This window comes from Staurois parvus, unplaced genomic scaffold, assembly GCF_062004578.1.
Source record: "Staurois parvus isolate SC_StPar_1 unplaced genomic scaffold, SC_StPar_1.0 ptg000015l, whole genome shotgun sequence".
NCBI classification, from domain to species: domain Eukaryota; kingdom Metazoa; phylum Chordata; class Amphibia; order Anura; family Ranidae; genus Staurois; species Staurois parvus.
In genome coordinates, this window is record NW_028317811.1 from 7,164,180 (window position 1) to 7,184,171 (window position 19,992).

The following is a 19,992-nucleotide window of genomic DNA, read 5'->3' on the forward strand; positions in this document are numbered from 1 at the left end:
TTTTCCCGGTACTCAAATGTACCTGGTACACCATAATTTGAGGTTTTGCATGAAAGAAAATATGTTAGACACTGCTGCAATAATTTCTGCACAGAAATGAGCTGGAACACATCCAAACACCACAAAAAAAGACAGCTAATCTCAACAAATACTGCTCTCTCCGCTTCTGCTCTATTTCTCTCAAAATGTCTGAAATAGTTAATTTTGTACTGTTTTCAGTGCATTCTGGGCATTTTGGAAGGTCTCCTGAGGTTATCTTTAAAAAAAAAAAAAAAAAAAGCTTCCAAACGCAAAATGTAAGCGCAGCTAAACAGACGTTTTTTAACCTACGTTTTCCGGCAGTCAGTTTCCATCGTTCAGAAGTGTCCCGTGTACATGGAGCCTAAAGTTGAATTTGTATGTTGGAAGAAATACATTTTTAAGTGTAATTCCAGCCCCCCCAAAGTTTTCTGGATAGCATAGGTAAGGGTTAACACCCCTGTAACATGTTTTGCGGTCTGTGACTGCACCTCACTTTCTGACCCTGAGACAAATGGATTTTGAACGTTTTGGGTTGTTTTGGAAACCAGGATTAGTGATAAAGCTTCAGTGGAGACACCTTTTTCCCCATGATAACTCTTACAGGAGTGAATTTCCCTTACCAGGGGTAGATTTACTATCACTTCCTGTTGTCTGCCTCCATTTGTAAGTCAGATGTATGTAACTCGGACACTGCCTTTACAGCTGTCGGTTTGTGGCGCTGTGGAGCCCCATGGTAGGTTATTGAGTCTTCCTGTCAGTATCTGCTTACCCGTACGATATGTACAGGCACACAGGTACACCAACAGGCCTGTAGAGACCTGCATTGCACCATCGATCTGCTGATTGCTTGTGCAATGCTTTAGAGTAGGGCTCAAAATTTCAAGAGCTGAGCTACTAGCCAGGATTAAGAGTTACTCGCCACCTGTTGCCCAACCCAACCCCTACCCTGTCCTGCAAAGAAATTGAACGATCGGGGGTGATCGGTGCAGTGGTGGGGATAGCTTCTTCGCCACCTCCTTCTCCTTCACTGAAAGCCAAAACAGGGAGATAGCTGCTTGTAGCTGTCCCCATCGCCGCACTCCCACCCACCCCTAGTCCCAGCGCTGCTCGCCCCCACATTATTTCCACTTGCCCAATGTGAGCAGGCAAGTGGAAATTTTGAGGGCTGCTTTAGAGACCACAGAAACAAAAAAAATAGTAAATGCTAATTTTGTATACCTGCAAAAAAAAAAAAAAATGTGCATTTATTTTTCTTCGTTAAAAGGTGAACTTATCCTTTAAGAGATTTGCTAGAATGGAATTTGACTCAGACATATTTTATAAAAGGACATTTCCACATGGATCTGCCCAACATAAGAATTTTATTTAATTAAAAAAATCCTAACTCCTAAATAATAAACAAAGCTCCCTACTTGTTCAGTTGTCTTCTTTTAGTCTCCCTAGTTTTCCTTGCTGAACTGTTGTGACAACATTAGAAAAAGCAACAAGCCCATTCTATTCTAAACTATAACACAGCTAAAAAATAAATGACTATTACTCTCGGCAGAGACAAAATTAGGTGACCGAATCATGTTCTAACTGACTTTAACAAGCCATTTTTAAGCCTTCCAAAATATTTCTGCAGTTACTTAGCAATTTCTTACACACCCCATATAGTGAATTTTAAGCACTCGTTTGTTTCTACAATAATAACCATGGGAATGTGACTCTTCCACAATGTCTCATTTGAAGTAATAGTGTCCATGCATAAAAAACAAGTTTTTCAGATTACTGCGGGTGGTGTAAATCAAACTTCAACATTTTCCCTTTCACATTAATATACTTCCTATTTCAATGGGGACAAATGCTTCATTGTTGTAAATCTTCCAGATATTTTACTCTGCATGTTAATGTACCTTAAAGACAATAAACAAAGCATTATGAAAAACACTTCAAGGCAGGGCTTCATGTGGGATTATATTAGCATATCACAACCAAGGGAAGAGATTTTGTATGAAATGGCAATCAGGCCCACGTTTGACAACATAACTGGAGTCCTATGGGAGTTCCTAGAGACTGCTATTGGGTACAAAAATTGCCTTTCAAAGTATTCTCTATAAAACATTGGCAGAAACAAAGGAGCAAGTGCAAGTGTCCAGACTGCGTTAAACCAATATGCTAAGAGATATGGTGATGATTTCATTACATTATGTTATAAATTAAATCTAGTAAATAATCTTCCTTCATAAATTAAGAGCAAAATGTATTCTACAAGGGAGGGAAGGGGTGTCATCCTCCTGCGTCTTGTGGATCTCAGTCACTTTAAGGTGCATCAACCTGCAGTGATCAAAAGTATGCACTGCAGAAAAATGCATCATGTCTGTGCAGAACAAGGCGCTGTTGTGTAAAGAGATAAAGGAAGCATTTTTTGTTAATGTTAAATAGGAAAGAAAAAAAAATTGTGAACACTGCAAAACATTGTAAGGCATTGCAGCAACTGTGCATTGACAGTGTTGAGCACATCACAACATGCACCAGCTGGTGAGAATAGAGCCCTTAACCACTTGCCCTCCATAGGGTTTACCCCCCTTCCTGACCAGGCCATTTTTTGCGTTACTTTAACTGTCAATTGCACGGTCATGCAACACTGCACCCAAATGAAATTTACATCCTTTTTTTTCCTCACGAATACAGCTTTCTTTCGGTGGTATTTGATCGCCTGTGCGTTTTTATTTTTCACTACTGAAATATTGTATCGCTGCATAAAATCGCTCATGCAGTATTTTAGTAGCGTTTTTGAATAATGCTGTGCGGTATCTTAAAAGCATACTCAGATGCAGTAAGATACCAGTTTCTGAATGGAACCTAATATGACTGTGTGGCAGTTCTATACGATATATTTTCCTTTTATGTGCTACTTTTTTCCCACGATAGTGGAGTTACCCTTTAACTTGACAAAACGTACACCGCTTAGTAGTCCAAACGCAAGAGTTCACTGTCAATAACAATGATCCCCAGCTGGGAGTGAACAGGCAGCTGATAACCCCACCCCCTCAATTTGAAGCTTACAGGAATGTTGAATTTGTATCGCCAAATGCTCGGGACATGTAGTTCCGGGCGTTGGGCAGGTAGCTTTTCTCAACATTTAGCCCAACTGCGGGCAAGCAGCAGGGCTCACCTGTGTGGTAGGCAACTGATTTTTTTTTTTTTTTAATCAAGACAAATAAATTGTCATACAGGACAAGTAGATTGGGACACCAATTTAGTCCCTGGACAAGTAGTTTTTAAAAAATCTCCACACCCCTGAGCTTAGCCTTTTCCTCAACCACTTCTTGGGTCTCCTTCCTTGAATGCTATGATCGGAACTGAACCACTGAGAGGAATGAGCGAGCTCTCAAATGTAAACATAGACAGTGTTTACATCTATGATCCATTTGATTGGCCATCAAACCAACAAGACATATTAACCCCAGATCTTCCCATAAAGAAGACCTGTCACTGCTTATTTCTATCACAAGGGATGTTTACATTCCTTTCGATAGGAATGAAAACGACACTTTTTTTTTTTTTAAAGGGACAGTGTAAAAATAAAATTAAATACTTTTTTAAAAAATGTAAAGTGTCCCCGTCCCCCCATGCAGTGGGGAACATATACATAGGTCCCGCTCACATATGCAAACGGCACACGTGATGTATCTCCATGATCAGACCGAGAGCAATAATTCTAGCATTAGATCTCCTCTGTAACTCTAAACAGATAACCTGTAGACATTGTTAAAACATCACCTATGGAGACTTTTAAGTACCATAGTTTGGTGCCATTCCAGTGTGCACAATCTTAAAGCATGACATGTTTGGGAATTTACGCGGTGTAACATCTTTCATATTGAACACAAAAAATAAAATATGCGTTAAATATTGTTTGTTTGTTTTTTAAATTCATTAAAATGTATTTGTTCCAAAACAAACATTTGAAAAATCGCTGCGCAAATACTGGGAGACATAAAAGAAAATATATAATGTTTGGGGGTTCCAAGTAATTTTCTAGCAAAAAAAAACAACTTTTTTTTTTTTTTACATACTATATGAGAGAAATGTCAGAATAATGTCTAAGTCAGCATGTGTGACACAGGCCAGATCTATTATACAGCAGTAATCGTAATTTACAGTCAGAAATTTTCTTGAGTAAGCATCAATATGGTGCAATTTAAAACTAGGAGAATAGTGTCCACCATGAATTACAGCTCTGAGCCCACCACATATTACAAGTTCACTGGCATTCTTTGTTTGAAAGAAGACTGTACTGAGAAAAATACTGAAGCAAGTGCTGACCTCTCCTTCTGAAAATGCTGGTTGCATGCTCATAATGTCATCCAGGGGCTTCAATACATCACAGGCCACTGAATAGTGACAAGTTTGCAGATCTGCAGCTCTGACTGTACATGCTGCAAGCTTGTTCCAGGTCAGCAATTCCAAAGACACAACAGAGACAACCAAGCAATGAGTTCAGAAGGAAATCAGCAACAAATGGCATCATCATTACTATAACACAACATATGTCGAGGAAACACTGCAAAAGTATGTTAAACACAAGGTGGCTGTTGCAGAAAGCACCCAACAACCTAGAAATACAACAAATTAAGCAAAGCAATACATACACAGGGGTACCTTTAAAGCTCAACTATGGGCACACTGTATTTACCATTTTATAGCATTAAGGCGATAGTAAAGGCTTTTCTTTTTTTCATAGTATACTTGGTACAATGGTTTTGCACAGAGCAGCCCCAAACATCCTGACTCCTTCTTTCCTTCAAGTGCCCCCATAGCAAGCAGCTTGGTATGGGGGAACTCATGTGGGCAAGATCCCAAGCTTGCTTTGGGGTGGAGGGCAGTGTGAAGCGCACCATTATGCTTTAGAAGACCTGCATCTGAAGTGCACTGAAGTGCCATCAACAATGAAAGCCACCACAACACGTTGACACACATAACATGCACTAAAACACGTATTCCCACAACACACCACTGGAGAGAGGTAAACGGTTCCTCAGTACAACTGTACCTTTGGTACAGTTGGCCTTCAAAGTGGTAATAAACCCAAAAGCAAAAATAATATTCCAGCTTACTAATTCTTAGATGTGATGCCTCCATTAGATTTCTTTTTGAGGCTTTTTTCTATTTTCATCTGGTGATCTAGCCAGTAGGTCTGTTGTTTTTCATAATAACAAGCTCACCAGTGGAAAGTATCAGTTACAGAGATGAGGCAAACAATTTAACAGTAGCGGGGGTGCTTAGAATGATCTTTACCCCAAAAGAGAAAAAAAAAAAAGTTTGCTGTAAATACTTAAATTGTTAGCTAGAGTTGGACTTAAAGTGTTACTAAACCCACAGCAGTAAAATCAGTCTGTATATGCAGTAAAGCATGCTTGTTATACTCACTGTGGAACCTAAGGGGTTAATCCACTGCCTTGTATAAAAAGGCCGTTTGATCCTGTCTTCTCTGCCCATCCTCTTATTCAAATGTCCACTTGAGAAGGCAGACTGAACCCGTAGCCACATGCACATGCTCAGTTTAGTGTGTATTGCTATAGAGGTTTTTTGCTTGGGAGAGTGCATGTGATCAGCACAGGGCCAATCAGAACTATCCAGACAGAGGGTCAGGGGTTTTGCATCCTCCTAGAGAACAAAGAAAACTCCACCTACAAGCTTTAACCAGTGCTCTGCTGAAGTCACATGACTGCTCTAACTGCTGATGAGAAAAGGTATTTAGCAGTTTATATTTACTAAAACAATTGCACTTCCATGTTGTGTGTACTGTGGGAGACCGGATATAGTGAATACAGGGTCCTGGGTTTAGTAACACAATTTGTTAGTGTATTTAAATCTGCTAAACATCCAACACTCCCCTCCGCAAGACTGGATGAATAAGCACAGGGGGTACCTTTGCACAAGCAGCTTTGTCAGAGTGGTGTCTCACTAGTACAAGAGGTGTGTTACTAGCCACATCAGGTGAAACAAGAGGGGGGAAAAAAAAAAAAACCCTAAAGTAACCACTACATCTAAATAACTGGTAAGCTGCAGTTGGTTTTTGGTTTGGGTTTAATACCACCTAAACCAATTGCTCCCACCCTTCCGCAGCTTCTGCTTACCTGACCAAATACTTACCACCTTCGATCCAGAGATCTTCAGCATGCAGTGCCTCACAGACTTTTTAGAAAACACCTCTTCCGCTGTGCACACTGCAGCCCCATTCATTCTTGTGGTAAGCCATACTCTGCTGGAGACTTCCATGGGTACAGCTTATGCATAGAAACACGAGACTGCATTTGTGCACAGTAAGAGGAGAAAATGGTGGGGATGCTTCTATTGCAAAGGCTGTAAGGTGCAAGGCAGGGCAGCATAATATAGATCAATGGACAAGGAACAAGATAAGTATTTGTCACGGTAGCTAGGAGGGGGAAATGAACCCAAAGGTACAGCTTTCCTATCAAACTGAACTGCAAGTAAACATGACTTACACAAATGACTGCAACTATTTAATATTACATGTTTTGTTTTTTGTTTTTCAGAAAGCAGTACCTGAACTTGATTTGAAGTTAGCCTCTTACATTCCCTGCACAGCAGCACTCACCATGGGTTAGTGAGGGAGGGTAGACCGGGAGCCCAATCAGGTCTGCTGCATGCAACTGTGCTCCCAAAACTGGATGTACACTGTAACATGGCATTTCTCCTGTTTGCTCCCTTTTTGAAGCATTTTGCTCCATTTGTTTGATAAGTACAAACAAAAGATCCAGAGCTATCCTGTGTCCTCTGCATACTTCATGTGTTATCTCAAAGGGCCCTTCTAGCTCTTTTCTGAACTACAGAATATTCAGCCTCTGGGGTCTCTTAAATAAAAATCAGCTATGTGAATTCCTCCGCCAACACCTGTGCAGGTATACACGGCCTTTACAAGAGGAAAGGATGTGTACATTTTGTGTGAATGAGGCTTTATTCTACTACAGGGTCTGTATCTTTTAGAAGAATATAACCCTTGGGTAGTATCTCACCAAAGTTGAACGGTCCCCGATAGATGCTGGCCGCCGCTATTGGCTAGATTACGGTACTGTATGGGAAGCTATAGAGAGTTGGTGCAGTTCAGTCGAATGGTGGTCACATTTTTACTGGTTCGGCCAGGATCCACCACGTGTCGGGCTGAAAACTGCACGCAGCTGACTACTTTTTGTGCTTTTTGCAATAACCTAAAATTGACTTCTGGGAAAACCAGTGAGCCAATTATACAACCAGAAGTGACATTTCATGGGGGGTTCTTTACACCAATGATGTACAGAATGCCTTCAGGTTGTTGCGATGCATTGCATTTTTCAGAAAACTACAGAAGCTGCAAAACTGAAAAGGAAAAAAATGAATTACAACATGGCATGTGCAGCAATTGTATATGCCACTTTTTTTTAATTTGCTACATTTTTTTCACTAAGAGTGGAGTTCCCCTTTAAGCTTATAAGTGACATCATTGAACACAAGGTAATGTTTTAACTGTACACTGCTAAATATTGGAATACTACAACAACCCTCATGCATAAAATTATCAGATGGAAAAAAACTGTACCCGCAAGTCACAGCAACCACTTTCATATTTTCTGGGGCCAAATATGCCTTCATCCAGTCTGCATAAGTCTTAACACACCATTCAGCCTCTTTCCTCTCATATGTATTCCAATAACCCGTAGCACATATGTTCGCTCTGGAGAGTGCAATGTAACATAGCATACAAAAGGCCGAGGATGAAGCAACACAAAAAAACATTCACCGAGTAACAGAGGCATCAGTAAAAAAAAATTGCATTTTGAAAAGCTCAGCGAATTTCTATACCCCTTTTCCTTCAATGGAGAAGTAGGACATACTGATGAGGTAAGAAGGCCTGACAGCTGACTGTCACAGTATCAAATAGGGAAGGATATCAGCGGTAGAGGACATCCAGACTGCTAACTGTCGGAGCCGCGGTCCATATAGGATTGTCATAAAGTCCGCTGTTTAGTGATGCCTGCTGTAGTAGTTTTCATTCTGCTCTGACTGTCCTATGAGGCTGCATAACCCCTGACCCTCTGTCTGGACAGTGCTGATTGGACCAATGCTGATCAAATGCAATCTGCCAAAGAAAAAAAAAAACAAAACAAAAAAACTCTAGCAATACACACTAAACTGAGCAGGTGCAAAGTGTCCGCTAGTGTTCTGGGGGGCAGATGGATTGGGGACAGTGGAATAAGGGGAGAAACAGAGCTTGCAGGATCAAACGGTGTGAAGTATAACAAGCACGCCTTACTGCATATACAGACTGATTTTATTGTTGTGGGTTTAATAACACTTTAAAAGTGCACCTAAACCCAAACACAATATATTGTGACTTGCTAGTCCTTTGTGGTGGTTGCATTAGCTTATTTCCAGTCTAAGTTACAACTGCAACTACAGAAAAAAATCTGTTGGTCCTGCCAGAAATCTAGTATCCTTTCTGTATACTGAAATGAAATCTTAGCCCCTTTTCACACAAATGCAACTTTTCTTTTTTTTTGGACTGGATGGACTAGTGTCTTTTTTCAACCAGATTAAAGTGTTACTAAACCCAGGACCCTGCATTCAATATATCTGGTCTCCCACGGTACACAGAACATTGAAATGCAATTATTTTCGTAAACTCCAAACTGAGCATGTGCAGCTTGCCCCTAGGGCTCTGTTCTATCAGCAGATGGATTGGGGACCATAGAAGAAAGAGGATCAGAGTGACTCCATACCATATGTCTTATCAGGAGATAAGAGTGGGACACTGGAAGAAGGGGAGGAGCAGAGAAGTCAGGATAAAACCAGCTTTTTACACAATGAGGATTAACCCCTTAGGTTCCATAGTGAGTATACCAAGCATACTTTACTGCATATACAGACTGATTTTACTGTTGAGCGTTTAGTAACAACTTTATGTAACTTGTCAAGCAACTTGCCACTTTGAAGTCACTTGGCAAGTTGCATCCAATGTATATCAATGGCCCAGTTCTAATAGCTGTGACTCAAGACACAGGGACTTTAAAAAAAGGTTCCTGCACTATTTTTGTGTAACTTGCTTGCGACTTTCATTGAGCTGTATGACTGCAGTCACATGAACAAGCAGCAAGTCGCAAGCTAGTCACACAGCATAGTCGATAATGTTGCACAGGTGTGAACCAGGGCTTAATGTTATCAGCTCCCCCACATCATTTTAGTGGCATTCCACTTTAAAGCGGAGTTCCACCCAAAAGGGGAAGTTCCACTTTAATGATTGGTCCCCCGCTCCCCATTAAGGATTGGCACCTTTGGGGAGCGGGTACCCGAAATGGACAGGTACTTACTTCCACTGCGATCACCTAGACGATCGGAAGTGGAAGTTGTCTTCCCACCCTCCCTCACCGTAGTCTTGTGGGACACGTGACAGGTCCCAAAAAATGACAGGGCCATTCAGGAACTACTCGTGCATGTGCAGTGGGCAGCCGGCTGTGAAGCCACAAGCTGTCACAGCCGGGTGCCCACACTGAAGATGCTGGCCTCCGGGAATACAGGATGGCTGGGGAAACGGACTGCGGCGGGGGCACCGTAGGATCGTGGGACAGGTAAATGGCAATATTTTAAAAGTCAGCAGCTACAGTGTTTGTAGCTGCTGACTTATTTTTTTACAGAATGAGTGGAACTCCACTTTAAGGAAAAGTCCATGTCTGACATGCAAGCCCACACTCCCCAACCCCCTAACCTACTCTAAAGCTGCCCAAAAATCCCTAGATTCTTCTTCAGGTTCACCCTCAGGCCCTCTGATAAAGTTAAAAAGCTTCCATCATCCATACTAAACAGCGTATATGAATGAACTTCCCACTGCGATTATTGTATTTTATAGGCTGGCACTAGTGGCAGTCAGTATATCAAAACAGCCTCACAGTGCAGGCGCGGTTTGGTCAACAATTTTCCTCCCAGCTTCTATGATTTTTCAATTGAAGGACATCAGAGTAGTGGTAATAGGACCTACCATACATCGAACTTTGACTGGTTCATCAGAAACCATCCAAAATTCACTCAATAAAAAGGCCAGCTTTAGCTCCCCCCCCCCTCCCATCCCAAACAAACTTATGTTCAGAGAAATATGGAAGCTGTCTGCTCAGATCCCTCAGAAAATTCTCCTTACCAGGCTGTCTCTGTTATCAGTATTTTGAAAACCTTTTCTGGCTCAAAGGTTCAGAAGTACTGTATCCAATAAATCCATTGACATCCAAACAACTAAGCTTTTCAGAAGAGGTAAAAAAACTCTCCATATTTTTTTTCAGTACAAGCTTCATTTAACCCTTTGCTGGCAGATGCACATTGTAGGCATACACGATCTTTCTCCTAAACACCACAGGGATAAAGCTAGTTATCCATTGTACATACAGATACAACATACTTTCCATGTTACCGAAGTGTCAGAATTATTGCAAATAGCCAAATGTCCCTTCTGCCAGTTCTAAACCTGTTCAGGCAATCCTACTTAGAAATAATTATCCTCGCCGGCTTATAGTGAAATACTTCCCTATTTTTCTTTAACAGGACAATATTTAATCTCCAAGCGATTGGCAGGAATACCATTGAATTGTTATACAGCGAAAAACCACCAATGTGTAAATAGCAACATGTCAAGCTAGTAGCATTGTTCCCAGCACAAACCCTGTGCCAAGTCAAGTGACTACCTCCATTATAGATTACTTATCACTAAGTACATGTCAAACATCCATTCGATGTCGCTGTTGTCACCTTCTGGCTTATCACTGCCCTGCCTTTGCCAATGGCCCTCATAGCTACAAACATACACTGCCTGCACTACAAGGCAGGATAGAGAACAAGATTGCAGCAGCAATGCAAAACAAAACAGCTAAAAAAAAAAAAAAAGGTCAAGGAAATAAATGGTTATAGGCCAATCATTTTAATAAAAGTGACAATTATTTTAAGCTGAATAGAATGAAATTTGAAAATAAGGGACCATTAATAGCCGGAATATAATTCCTGCTATCTAAAAAATTGTTTCTAGAACTTGTTAAAGTGTTCACTACAATGTGCCTTATTTGTCACTTACTTGACCTCTATTTTAAACACCTAAGAACACCGTGTCCACAACGATACAATGCTGTTGGGTGACTTCAATGCAACAAAACCGTGTCACCTTGACAGAAGCCATTTACACTAGAGGATTATGGTACCACAGGGTAACGTAAGCTGCGCTGCCATTTTGTACTCTTTACTTACATTGCATCAAAGCACAAATACTACAGTAGAAACAAGTCAGATATGCGTACCTGGCTATTGCTCTGCATTAAAGGAGGAGTTCAGCCAAAGCTTTTTTGGTTATACTTCTCCTATGGATCACAGAAGTGCAGTTTGTTTTGCTCCCCTGTGACCCATTTTCAGCCAACTGTGAACTAAGGCTGGCCATACACTATACAATTTCCTGTGCAATTTCTGCCCAATTTCTTTTAGATTTACCTTCAACTATGTAGTGCAAGAGACTGCCTAATTGGATACAATTGAAAGTGTTAGTTTTGACCTCCTATTATATGGTTTTTGGTAAATCTAAACCAAAAATCTCAAGAAAAATGTATAATGTATGGCCAGCCTTTGGTCCACTGTCAGCTGAAATCACTGAGCGATCCTGGCTCTGAAAAGAACCTAACCATATGGTAAGGATCCATCTAAAAGATAGGACCAGCACTTGGCTCAGCCTCTCAGCGATCCACTGAAAGCCTGAGCGAACCAATCCTGCTCTCTCCACAGCCCACTGCTGGAGGTACAGAGCAAACAGCTGGAGACTAACATTGGAGAGAGAAAACTGAGCAATCAGCAGTGTTTGATCGCTGGGGGGCAGATGCAGCATCAGATCAATGCTGCATTCACCTAGGTCATTTTTATTTTATAAGTCCATACTTCTCTTTTAGCAAATGCTTCATTACAGTTGGGCTGCCTTAGGGCCTGTTCACACTTCAGTGACACTGCTGCGATTGTTTTGTGCATTTTTGGAGTGACACCATTCATTTTGAAAGGGTCTCCCTCTACTCCATAAATGTGCCAAACCAGCTCATGTACCAAATTGTGGTGCTGAGACAGGTTTTTTTTTTTTGTTTTTTTTTTTAATATGACAAAACTCACAATTTTCATGGGTTTTGTCACACAACAATCACAAAAAATCACACACATTTGGGGCTCCATTAAGCATGAATGGCTCCCTAAAGCACGTTGCACATTTTACTACAATTTGGAATTGAGGGCAGAATTGCAGCAATTCTGCCAGCAACTCCAAATTGTCAAATATGAATGAGCCCTTAAGTGCAACGCAGATTAATGCACTGAAGCAGTCTGTAAAAATGTGAATGGGTCCTTAAAGAGAACCTTACTCAAAGCTGAAAAGGCCAATAAAACTTGCACCTGCAAAGAAGAAAGCATATACTTTCCTGCCACAGAACACCACTGAGATCCTAAGGCTGGATATAATCTTATACATTCATTTTTTTTATTCAGCCTTCGTGCTGAAATACAGAAATCTAACAGATTCCTCCATCCACACTTGAGGAAAAATTCTCTCCCTGCAGCTATTGTATACTGACAGCCAGGGGTGACAGCTGTCAGAATACCCAAACAGCATCTACATCTAATGTTTAGTTGAATGTCAGGCAGGAAGATCCCAACAGGGACACCCATGAAGCAAATTTCAGACAGAAATGCAGAAATTTTGATCAGTGTATGGCCAGCTTAATGAACTAAAGGCACTTTTTTTTTTAATTTTGGACGCAGTAAGAAAGAGTTATAGCTTCTATTATCCATCTGTATCCCACTGGGGAGATTTCCCTTCACGCACTGTCCCAAAGTCAAAACAGGAAGTGAGGGAATCCCCGATTGTCACCAGAACTAGTGTCTCTATTGGAAGATTTCCCCTCTATTTCTGTTCTGGTAATAACCCAAAGAAGTTATCACTTTCACTCTCGGTGATAAAAGTACACAAGGCAAAGAGGGTAAATCTCTCTGACGTGGTTACAGACAACAATAAAATTCTGGCCACTGCCCAAAATTTAGAAAAAAAAAAAGTTTTGCCCTTAGTGATACTTTAAGCAATCCTCCAATGAAGTTTTCACCATTTTCTTTTTTACAGATACTGATTTTATTGGCATTTTTAGTTTTGAGACTATCACTTTAAAGCAGGGGTAGGCAACCTTAAAAGAGGTAGAGATCTACCTGAACAACATGGGAGATATCAAAGATCAAAAGGCACAGGATCCTACAAGCTTGACAGGGTGTATCACTCATGCTGTGGCCATAACACGTGGACACTTCAGCTATAGGGGGTGTGTAGTGGTAAAGACACAGCTCAACTATAGGGTTTTACGCCCCCAAAATGCAAAATGTAAATGAGCCTTTACTGTCCTGAGCCCCCTACAACGCTGCTTTCACAATGATGCACCTGCGGCTTTACTGCAGATTAGCTGCCCTTTGCCCTAGACTCCTATGATGTCCCGAGGGTTTGGTGCGCTTTCTGAAAGCACACAAAAACTCCTGTGTTCAGGAGTTTTGGGATGCTTTCAGAAAGTGCACCAAAATTGCAGGATATAACGGCAGTCTGTTGGGAAAGCTCAGCTAACCGACAGGAAAGCTGTGGGTATACTGCGTTGCACCCACAGCGCATCGCTGAGAAAGCAACCTAATAGTTGTTAGCCCTGTTATATGTGCTGTTGTGCCCAGATAGCTGTTATCGTGCAGCCATATGGGCACAACAGCATATTTATACTATTGTACCCATAAAGATGCTGCTGTTACCATATAGCTGCTATTGTGCATCTTTATGGGTACAATAGCAACTATATGGGCACAATAGCATCTTTATACTAGTGTGCCCATATAGCTGCTATTGTACCCATAAAGATGCTACTGTGTCCTGTGAACTTATGCTCAGTGACACTGACCTTGCAGCGCTGCTACATGCTGTGGATCCCACGGCTACCAGTAATAAGGTGAATTGCTGTTGATAACACTCCACCTGACATTCCTGACAGAACTTCAGACAAGGTATCGGGTTATGCAGTTGGCTCATACATCCGTGAAACTGCGGCCTCTGTGGCACTGCTCTCCTCCACGGTTGGTGCAAGACGCCAGGAAGTAGTTCCTGTGCTTCTCCTGCACCTTCTTCCCTAGTATGTCACAGCAGGTCGGCAAGCCCAGTGATCTACCAGTCTGGCAGCGATCAACTTGTATATCGCCGTCCACGGGTTGCTGGCCTGGGATTTAAAGGAGCTGGAAAAGTAGACTGGCAGGAACAACAGTTAAAAGAGTTACAGAGGGAAAAAACATCTGCACCACATAGTTTGGTTTTGCCCACAGTTCTACTTTAATAAAAATTAGTCACAGTCAACTTAAAACAGATCTTGCAGAACGATGCAAGGCCCAAAAAATTAGCCTTACCAAAAAAAAATTTAAAAATTAACATTATATACTTACCTTACCACTGTCCAACACCAAAGGAGCCAAGGAAAAGGTGATGTCACGCTGCTTCTAGCAAGAGCTTAGGGGATACCAAGAAGAAGCTCTTGCAATGGATTAGTCTTCCTCTGAGGTTTGGGGCACTCATTTCCCTGGAATTTTCCAGGAAAGACAGTGACATCACATCCAGTGATAGTGAAACAAAACAAGGAGTAAGGGAAATATAAAATCTATCTGCTTTCTCTACAGGTACCTCTGGAACTTACTCTCTGCCAGCAATTTTATAGGGGGATGGGAGCAGGATTATTTTTAAAAACTTTTCCCCAAAAAATTAGCATATACAGCAACACTGACCTCATGAATGTAATATTATTATATAAAAACCAATATAGCTGCACTAGGTGCACAAACACTACAATAAATCAAGTGTCCATTAAAATAGCCCATGCAGTGCTCTTCAATAAACATCAAATCAATCCATCCTTCAACGAGATAAAACTTATACACCCACGCGTCACCACCACACGCACAAGCAACTCACTGGACCACCATGACCCTCTGGTACAATATGGGTCACATAACGCTTTTCCCTTTTAAAGGAGGGGACCCCTGGACCAGTAACTCATTTTCCTCCAACCAAACTCACTTGTCTGTGTCTAGTCATAAACTAAAAAAGGAAGAGCTTACTTTATTAAAGACTTTTGATTAATAATATACAACTACCCATGCAACCTTGCACCCGGGACAACACTCAATCACATCAACCACCCTTCAGATCGTAGCAAAGGGATGGCAGCACTTCCTACAGGAAATGACATCATCCTGTTGCTATGGTTGATAAGATTGTTGATAAGATTGAGTGTTTTATCCCGGGTGCAAGGTTGTAATATCATTAAAATACAGAATTGCTTACTCAACTTAAATCAGTAGTCTTTAATAAAGTAAGGAGTTTACACTATGCAAGCCTTTTTTATTTTATGCCTAAACCAGGAGAGTGAGTTTGGTTGGAGGAGTGACAGGTTCAGACGCTACATGACCCATATAGTACCAGAGAGTCATGGTGGTCCGGTGAATTGCTTGTGCATATGGTGGTGGCACATGGGTGTGTAATTTTGGACACAATTTATTTTATCACATATGTTTGCGTGTATATATTTGCAAATTGGTATATTTTTCAATTATGCACCTAGTGAAACTATATTGGTTTTTATATAATACTTACACATGCGTAGTTTGCAGACAGCAGCAGCTGGGTACATGAAACAGGGTAATTTCCACACAAATATTTCATAATATTTTCCAGAATATATATTTTTGTTTTTTTACTATTAATTTGGAGTCTGAGGCACGGGTTGTTTGATTCAGCAATCTCACCATCAATGTGCATTAATTTTGTGCACTGAAGCCTAAAAAGAGATGAACCCACAGTCAGTGCAACGCAGGTGCCAATGCACAGGTTCCTTTACGGTCTTCCTACAGCCTCCGTTCCTTACAGAGGTACAGACCTACTGTCATGGGGCTGGAGGAAGTACAGGAAGTTAGAGAGCAGAGGGGTCACCGCATGATCTGAAATGTCCCATATGTCGCAAAGGCAGATGGGATGTGTAGTCATTTAGCGTAAACCACAATAGCCATGAATGAAGGGGCTGTGTGGGCAGAGCTTGACATCCATGCTTAAGTCAAATCATTAAAAAGTTTTGCACAGAAGAAACACCCAGCAATTCAAGTAGGGGAAAGAGGGACAGTTTGGTTTGGAGGGTACTGTTGCACCCTAAATATGACCAATATGAAACATCACAAAAAGGAGACTTAGCGTTTAAAGCAGAATTAAAAATCTGTGAGCAGGCGAGCTCTTTATTGCTATGCTACAGTATATCTCTTCGGTAATAAAAGAACCATACCTGTATATTCACAATCTGCATTAGAATGTACAGCTCAGGGAACATTCTTGGAACAGGAACAAATTAACTCCCGTTCACATGCATGAGAGCTACATCATTCCCCAAGTAGGCAATCAACATGGCTGAAGACCCCACATCTGGATGAAGCCAAGGGATGTCCGTGTTGGCAGGGACCTTGCAGGTGTTGCATTGTTGAAATGGTTGCAAGTGGGGATGAGCTAGGCTGTATTCAGATCCTAGTTCATCTCCCCTTAGTGAACCTACAAGGAACCCGTCACCATACTGGGCCAATCATAAATAGCCAAGACATTTCCCCCCCAGAGCCATATGTAAATATGCCCCTTGTATACAAGATGCTACAGAGTGGGTAAAGTCCCAGATGCAGAGGACTGGTCCAGTCAAGTGACAGTTTCCTGGTAGGCTTGCTCAGGAGGGTCTGAATTAGCAGCCGTACACACCTGAGCTCATCCATAATGCGAAGTAAAATACTTCCAGTCTATGTGGACCGTACATTATAAAGCAACAAAGCCTCATTCACACCTGAGCAATGTGAAGCGCATTCCCAGGAGCGCTTCAACGCTCGACACCAGATTTCCATTTTATTCTATGTGTCCTGTTCACAGCTGAATGATGTGCTTCACTTGACATGTCACAAAGTACCAGAACGTCTTCGGGGCAGGAAGGTACGTTTTTGGCTTTATAGACTTTAAGCCTGTGTTCACATATATGCGATGCAGTTTGCGGTGTAATTTTGATGGCTGGATGTGGTGTGATTTGTTCAAGCAGTGCAGGTGCGATTTTGATGTGAATTGTTACGATGTATAAGGCTAGAGATCACACTAGCACTGAAAATTGCACAGGAATCTTTTTTTTAAAAAATGCATTGTTGGCCCACAGCATATACGTGAACAGCCAAAGTAGAAAACAATGACTTTTCACACTAAAATGCATCAGAAATCACATATACTGTATGTGAACTGAGGAGAAAGGTTAAGTAGCACTAAAGCTCTTTTGGCCCTACTCCTCCTATGGGTCACAGGAGTGCACTTCATTCACAACTCCCGTGACCTGTTTTCAGCTGCAAGCGGGCTAAAGTCCACTGTTGGCTGACATCGCTCAGCCAGTCCTGACCCTACAGGGATCCCAACTTTAAGGTCTGTATCCACGCACATGCCTGACCTGCAGCTGGCTCATCCTATCAGCATGCCAATGAGAGCCTGAGCCAGCTGCTCCTGTCCCCTTCACACCTGGTGCTCCAATGATCACTGCAGGGGCAGTCCAGAGAGCGTGAAACTGATAGATAACATTCACTGAAGACTGAGAACTGAGCAATCAGCAGTCTTTGGTGGCTTGGTTCTCAGTCTTAGAAGAGGAGAGCGACAGCTGCCAAAATGCACTGCTTTTATTAATTTTTAATGGTTCCCCCATTCTTCTCAACCCGCAGCACGTTTACAGGTGCAGATGCACCATGCAATTTCACTGCGGCCGTGTTTATAAAAAGGCAGCAAAGCTGCAAATATGTGGACTGGTAGGTTAAAGGATAAGTTCACCTTTGGGAACATGTTACATGTTCCACCCCCGTGAACGCACTACAGGGAGAAGTTCCCCGTACTAGCTGCGTGGCTGTATGGGACTCCAAACCACACGACCGCATCATTCATTCACTGTGTTTTGTGAATGAATGGACTAAAAGTCCCGACAGTCTTAGTGGCTGTCGGCTTGTAGTCCTCAAGTAACTACCATGGTGCTGTGAGTGCTATGGAAGTTCATTGAGTCTTCCTATCAGAAATATCAGTTTGCCCATAAGGGGTGTACAAGCAAGCACATGCACTGACAGTCTGCAGGAGACATGCATGGCACCAGTGATCTACCGATCGCTGCTGCAATGCTTTACAGGCTCCTACTACAAAAAATAATACATGCACATTTTTTACTTTTTTTGTAGAAAGGTGAACTTACCCTTTAAGAGAAGTTTGGAATTAAAAAAACAAACATTTATGCTCACCTAGGTGGATGCTGCATCGGTTCCACAGTGAGTATAACAAGCATGCTTTACTGCATACACAGACTGATTTTACTGTTGTGTGTTTACTAACACTGTAACAGGGGTACACAAAAAATGTTGCACCTAACAGCTGTCTCCTCTAGTAACCAGCTTTTAATTGGCCTAAACAAAACTACTTATACTTCAAAAAGGCATCAATAATAATGGATACATAAACACACAAAGAAGGTGCCATTAAAAATGAATGGCACCCAAAACTGACAACGAAGCTGACACTCAAGTGTGAATCGGGGCCCAAACAATAACATCTAGATTTAGTTCAGCAGTACAACATGAGCCCAGAATACACAGAACATGGACTCCTCCATATGCAGGGACCCAGCACACGGAACCCATTCTTATTCTTCAAGTAGAACTGAGAAGATGTTTCATTTGTAGTCTTACAGAGTGGCGAGGGGTTAGAACACCTGGCAGGTTTTTATTGCTGTCTGTCCTTGTAATGATAGTCACACACACAAATGTAGAATCAATAGATTTTCTGAATGATCAGGAATACAATTGGACAGATCACCATACCATACTCTTAATCACAGCAAATGATCTACGTTGCTATCATAGGACTTTCTGCCCAGACGGAGTTTTGTCTCTTCAATAAGTCATAGTTTCATCATGTTACCAGATTCTTAGAATCATTATGTGTATGGCCACCATTAGGGAGAATAATTCGATTTATGGAGATTGTACAATCACTGACTGTATAGTGTATGGGCAGCCATATCCTAGCAATGATGGGGCAGATCGTGCTCACAGGACACTCACCAGCAGGCAGTCAGTGTTGACCTCAGACTTGGGGTCCCGTAACATGACGTCGATCTTGGTGTAGCGGGACTCGAAGCTCTCCCCGGTAGACATGATGGAGGCGAGTGCTGGTGAGCCCGGATACGAGAAGCGTCTCCCCCCGTCCTCCTCCTCACAGCGGACGGCTCAGGTGTGCGGCGGAGCTCGTCACCGCCTGTACAGCTGTGTATTGGGCCCCGGCATCCTCCCCATGGGCCCCCGGACACATAGACACACACAGGCCCGTCCCTCCACTCCCAGCCCCCGGGCACCGGATGACAGGTCTCCTCAGAGCTCAGCGCCGGGCCGCACCGTCATGTCTCCTCCACAGACAGCACTCTCCTTCCTCCGCCCCGGGCCACACAGGACACGGCTCACACACGGCGACGATGGACGGCTCAAGCTCCTCCTGCCTCCTCACCAATCCTCAACAAACATGTCCGCCTTCCTGTTCAAACACTGTGCGGGACGGGACGGAGGGGTGCACAGTGCGCCTGCGCAGGGTGGGGGCGGGGGCAGGCCGGGTGAAGAGGACCTATGCACAATACGGGAGGGGGGAGGATGTGTGGTGACAGGTGACAGGTCTACGTGTACCCCCAGCAGGATCACTTACATTTATCTTCACCACAAAGCACTGTGATCGTATATATTCCCAGCTCAGGTCCCATCCACACCGAGGGAACTGTACTAATGGTGGCAACACACAATGTATTATCCGACCCATGTGTGATTCAACCCAAACAATCA

The 19,992-nt window shown here is 42.3% G+C and overlaps 1 protein-coding gene across 3 annotated transcripts in view; it reads right to left on the reverse strand.

Moving 5' to 3' along the window:
• The window catches only part of ROCK1 (Rho associated coiled-coil containing protein kinase 1), a 191,484-nt gene extending 171,766 nt beyond the window's left edge, over positions 1 to 19,718 (reverse strand). For all 3 annotated transcript variants that reach the window (XR_016312867.1, XM_089678309.1, XM_089678311.1), the window contains exon 1: positions 19,228 to 19,718. Coding sequence is in view for 2 of the 3 variants with exons in the window: in XM_089678309.1 (XP_089534435.1) it covers positions 19,228 to 19,320 (93 nt within the window). In the remaining variant the exon portion in view is untranslated. The remainder of the gene's footprint in view (positions 1 to 19,227) is intronic.
• Positions 19,719 to 19,992: the final 274 nt, after the last annotated feature.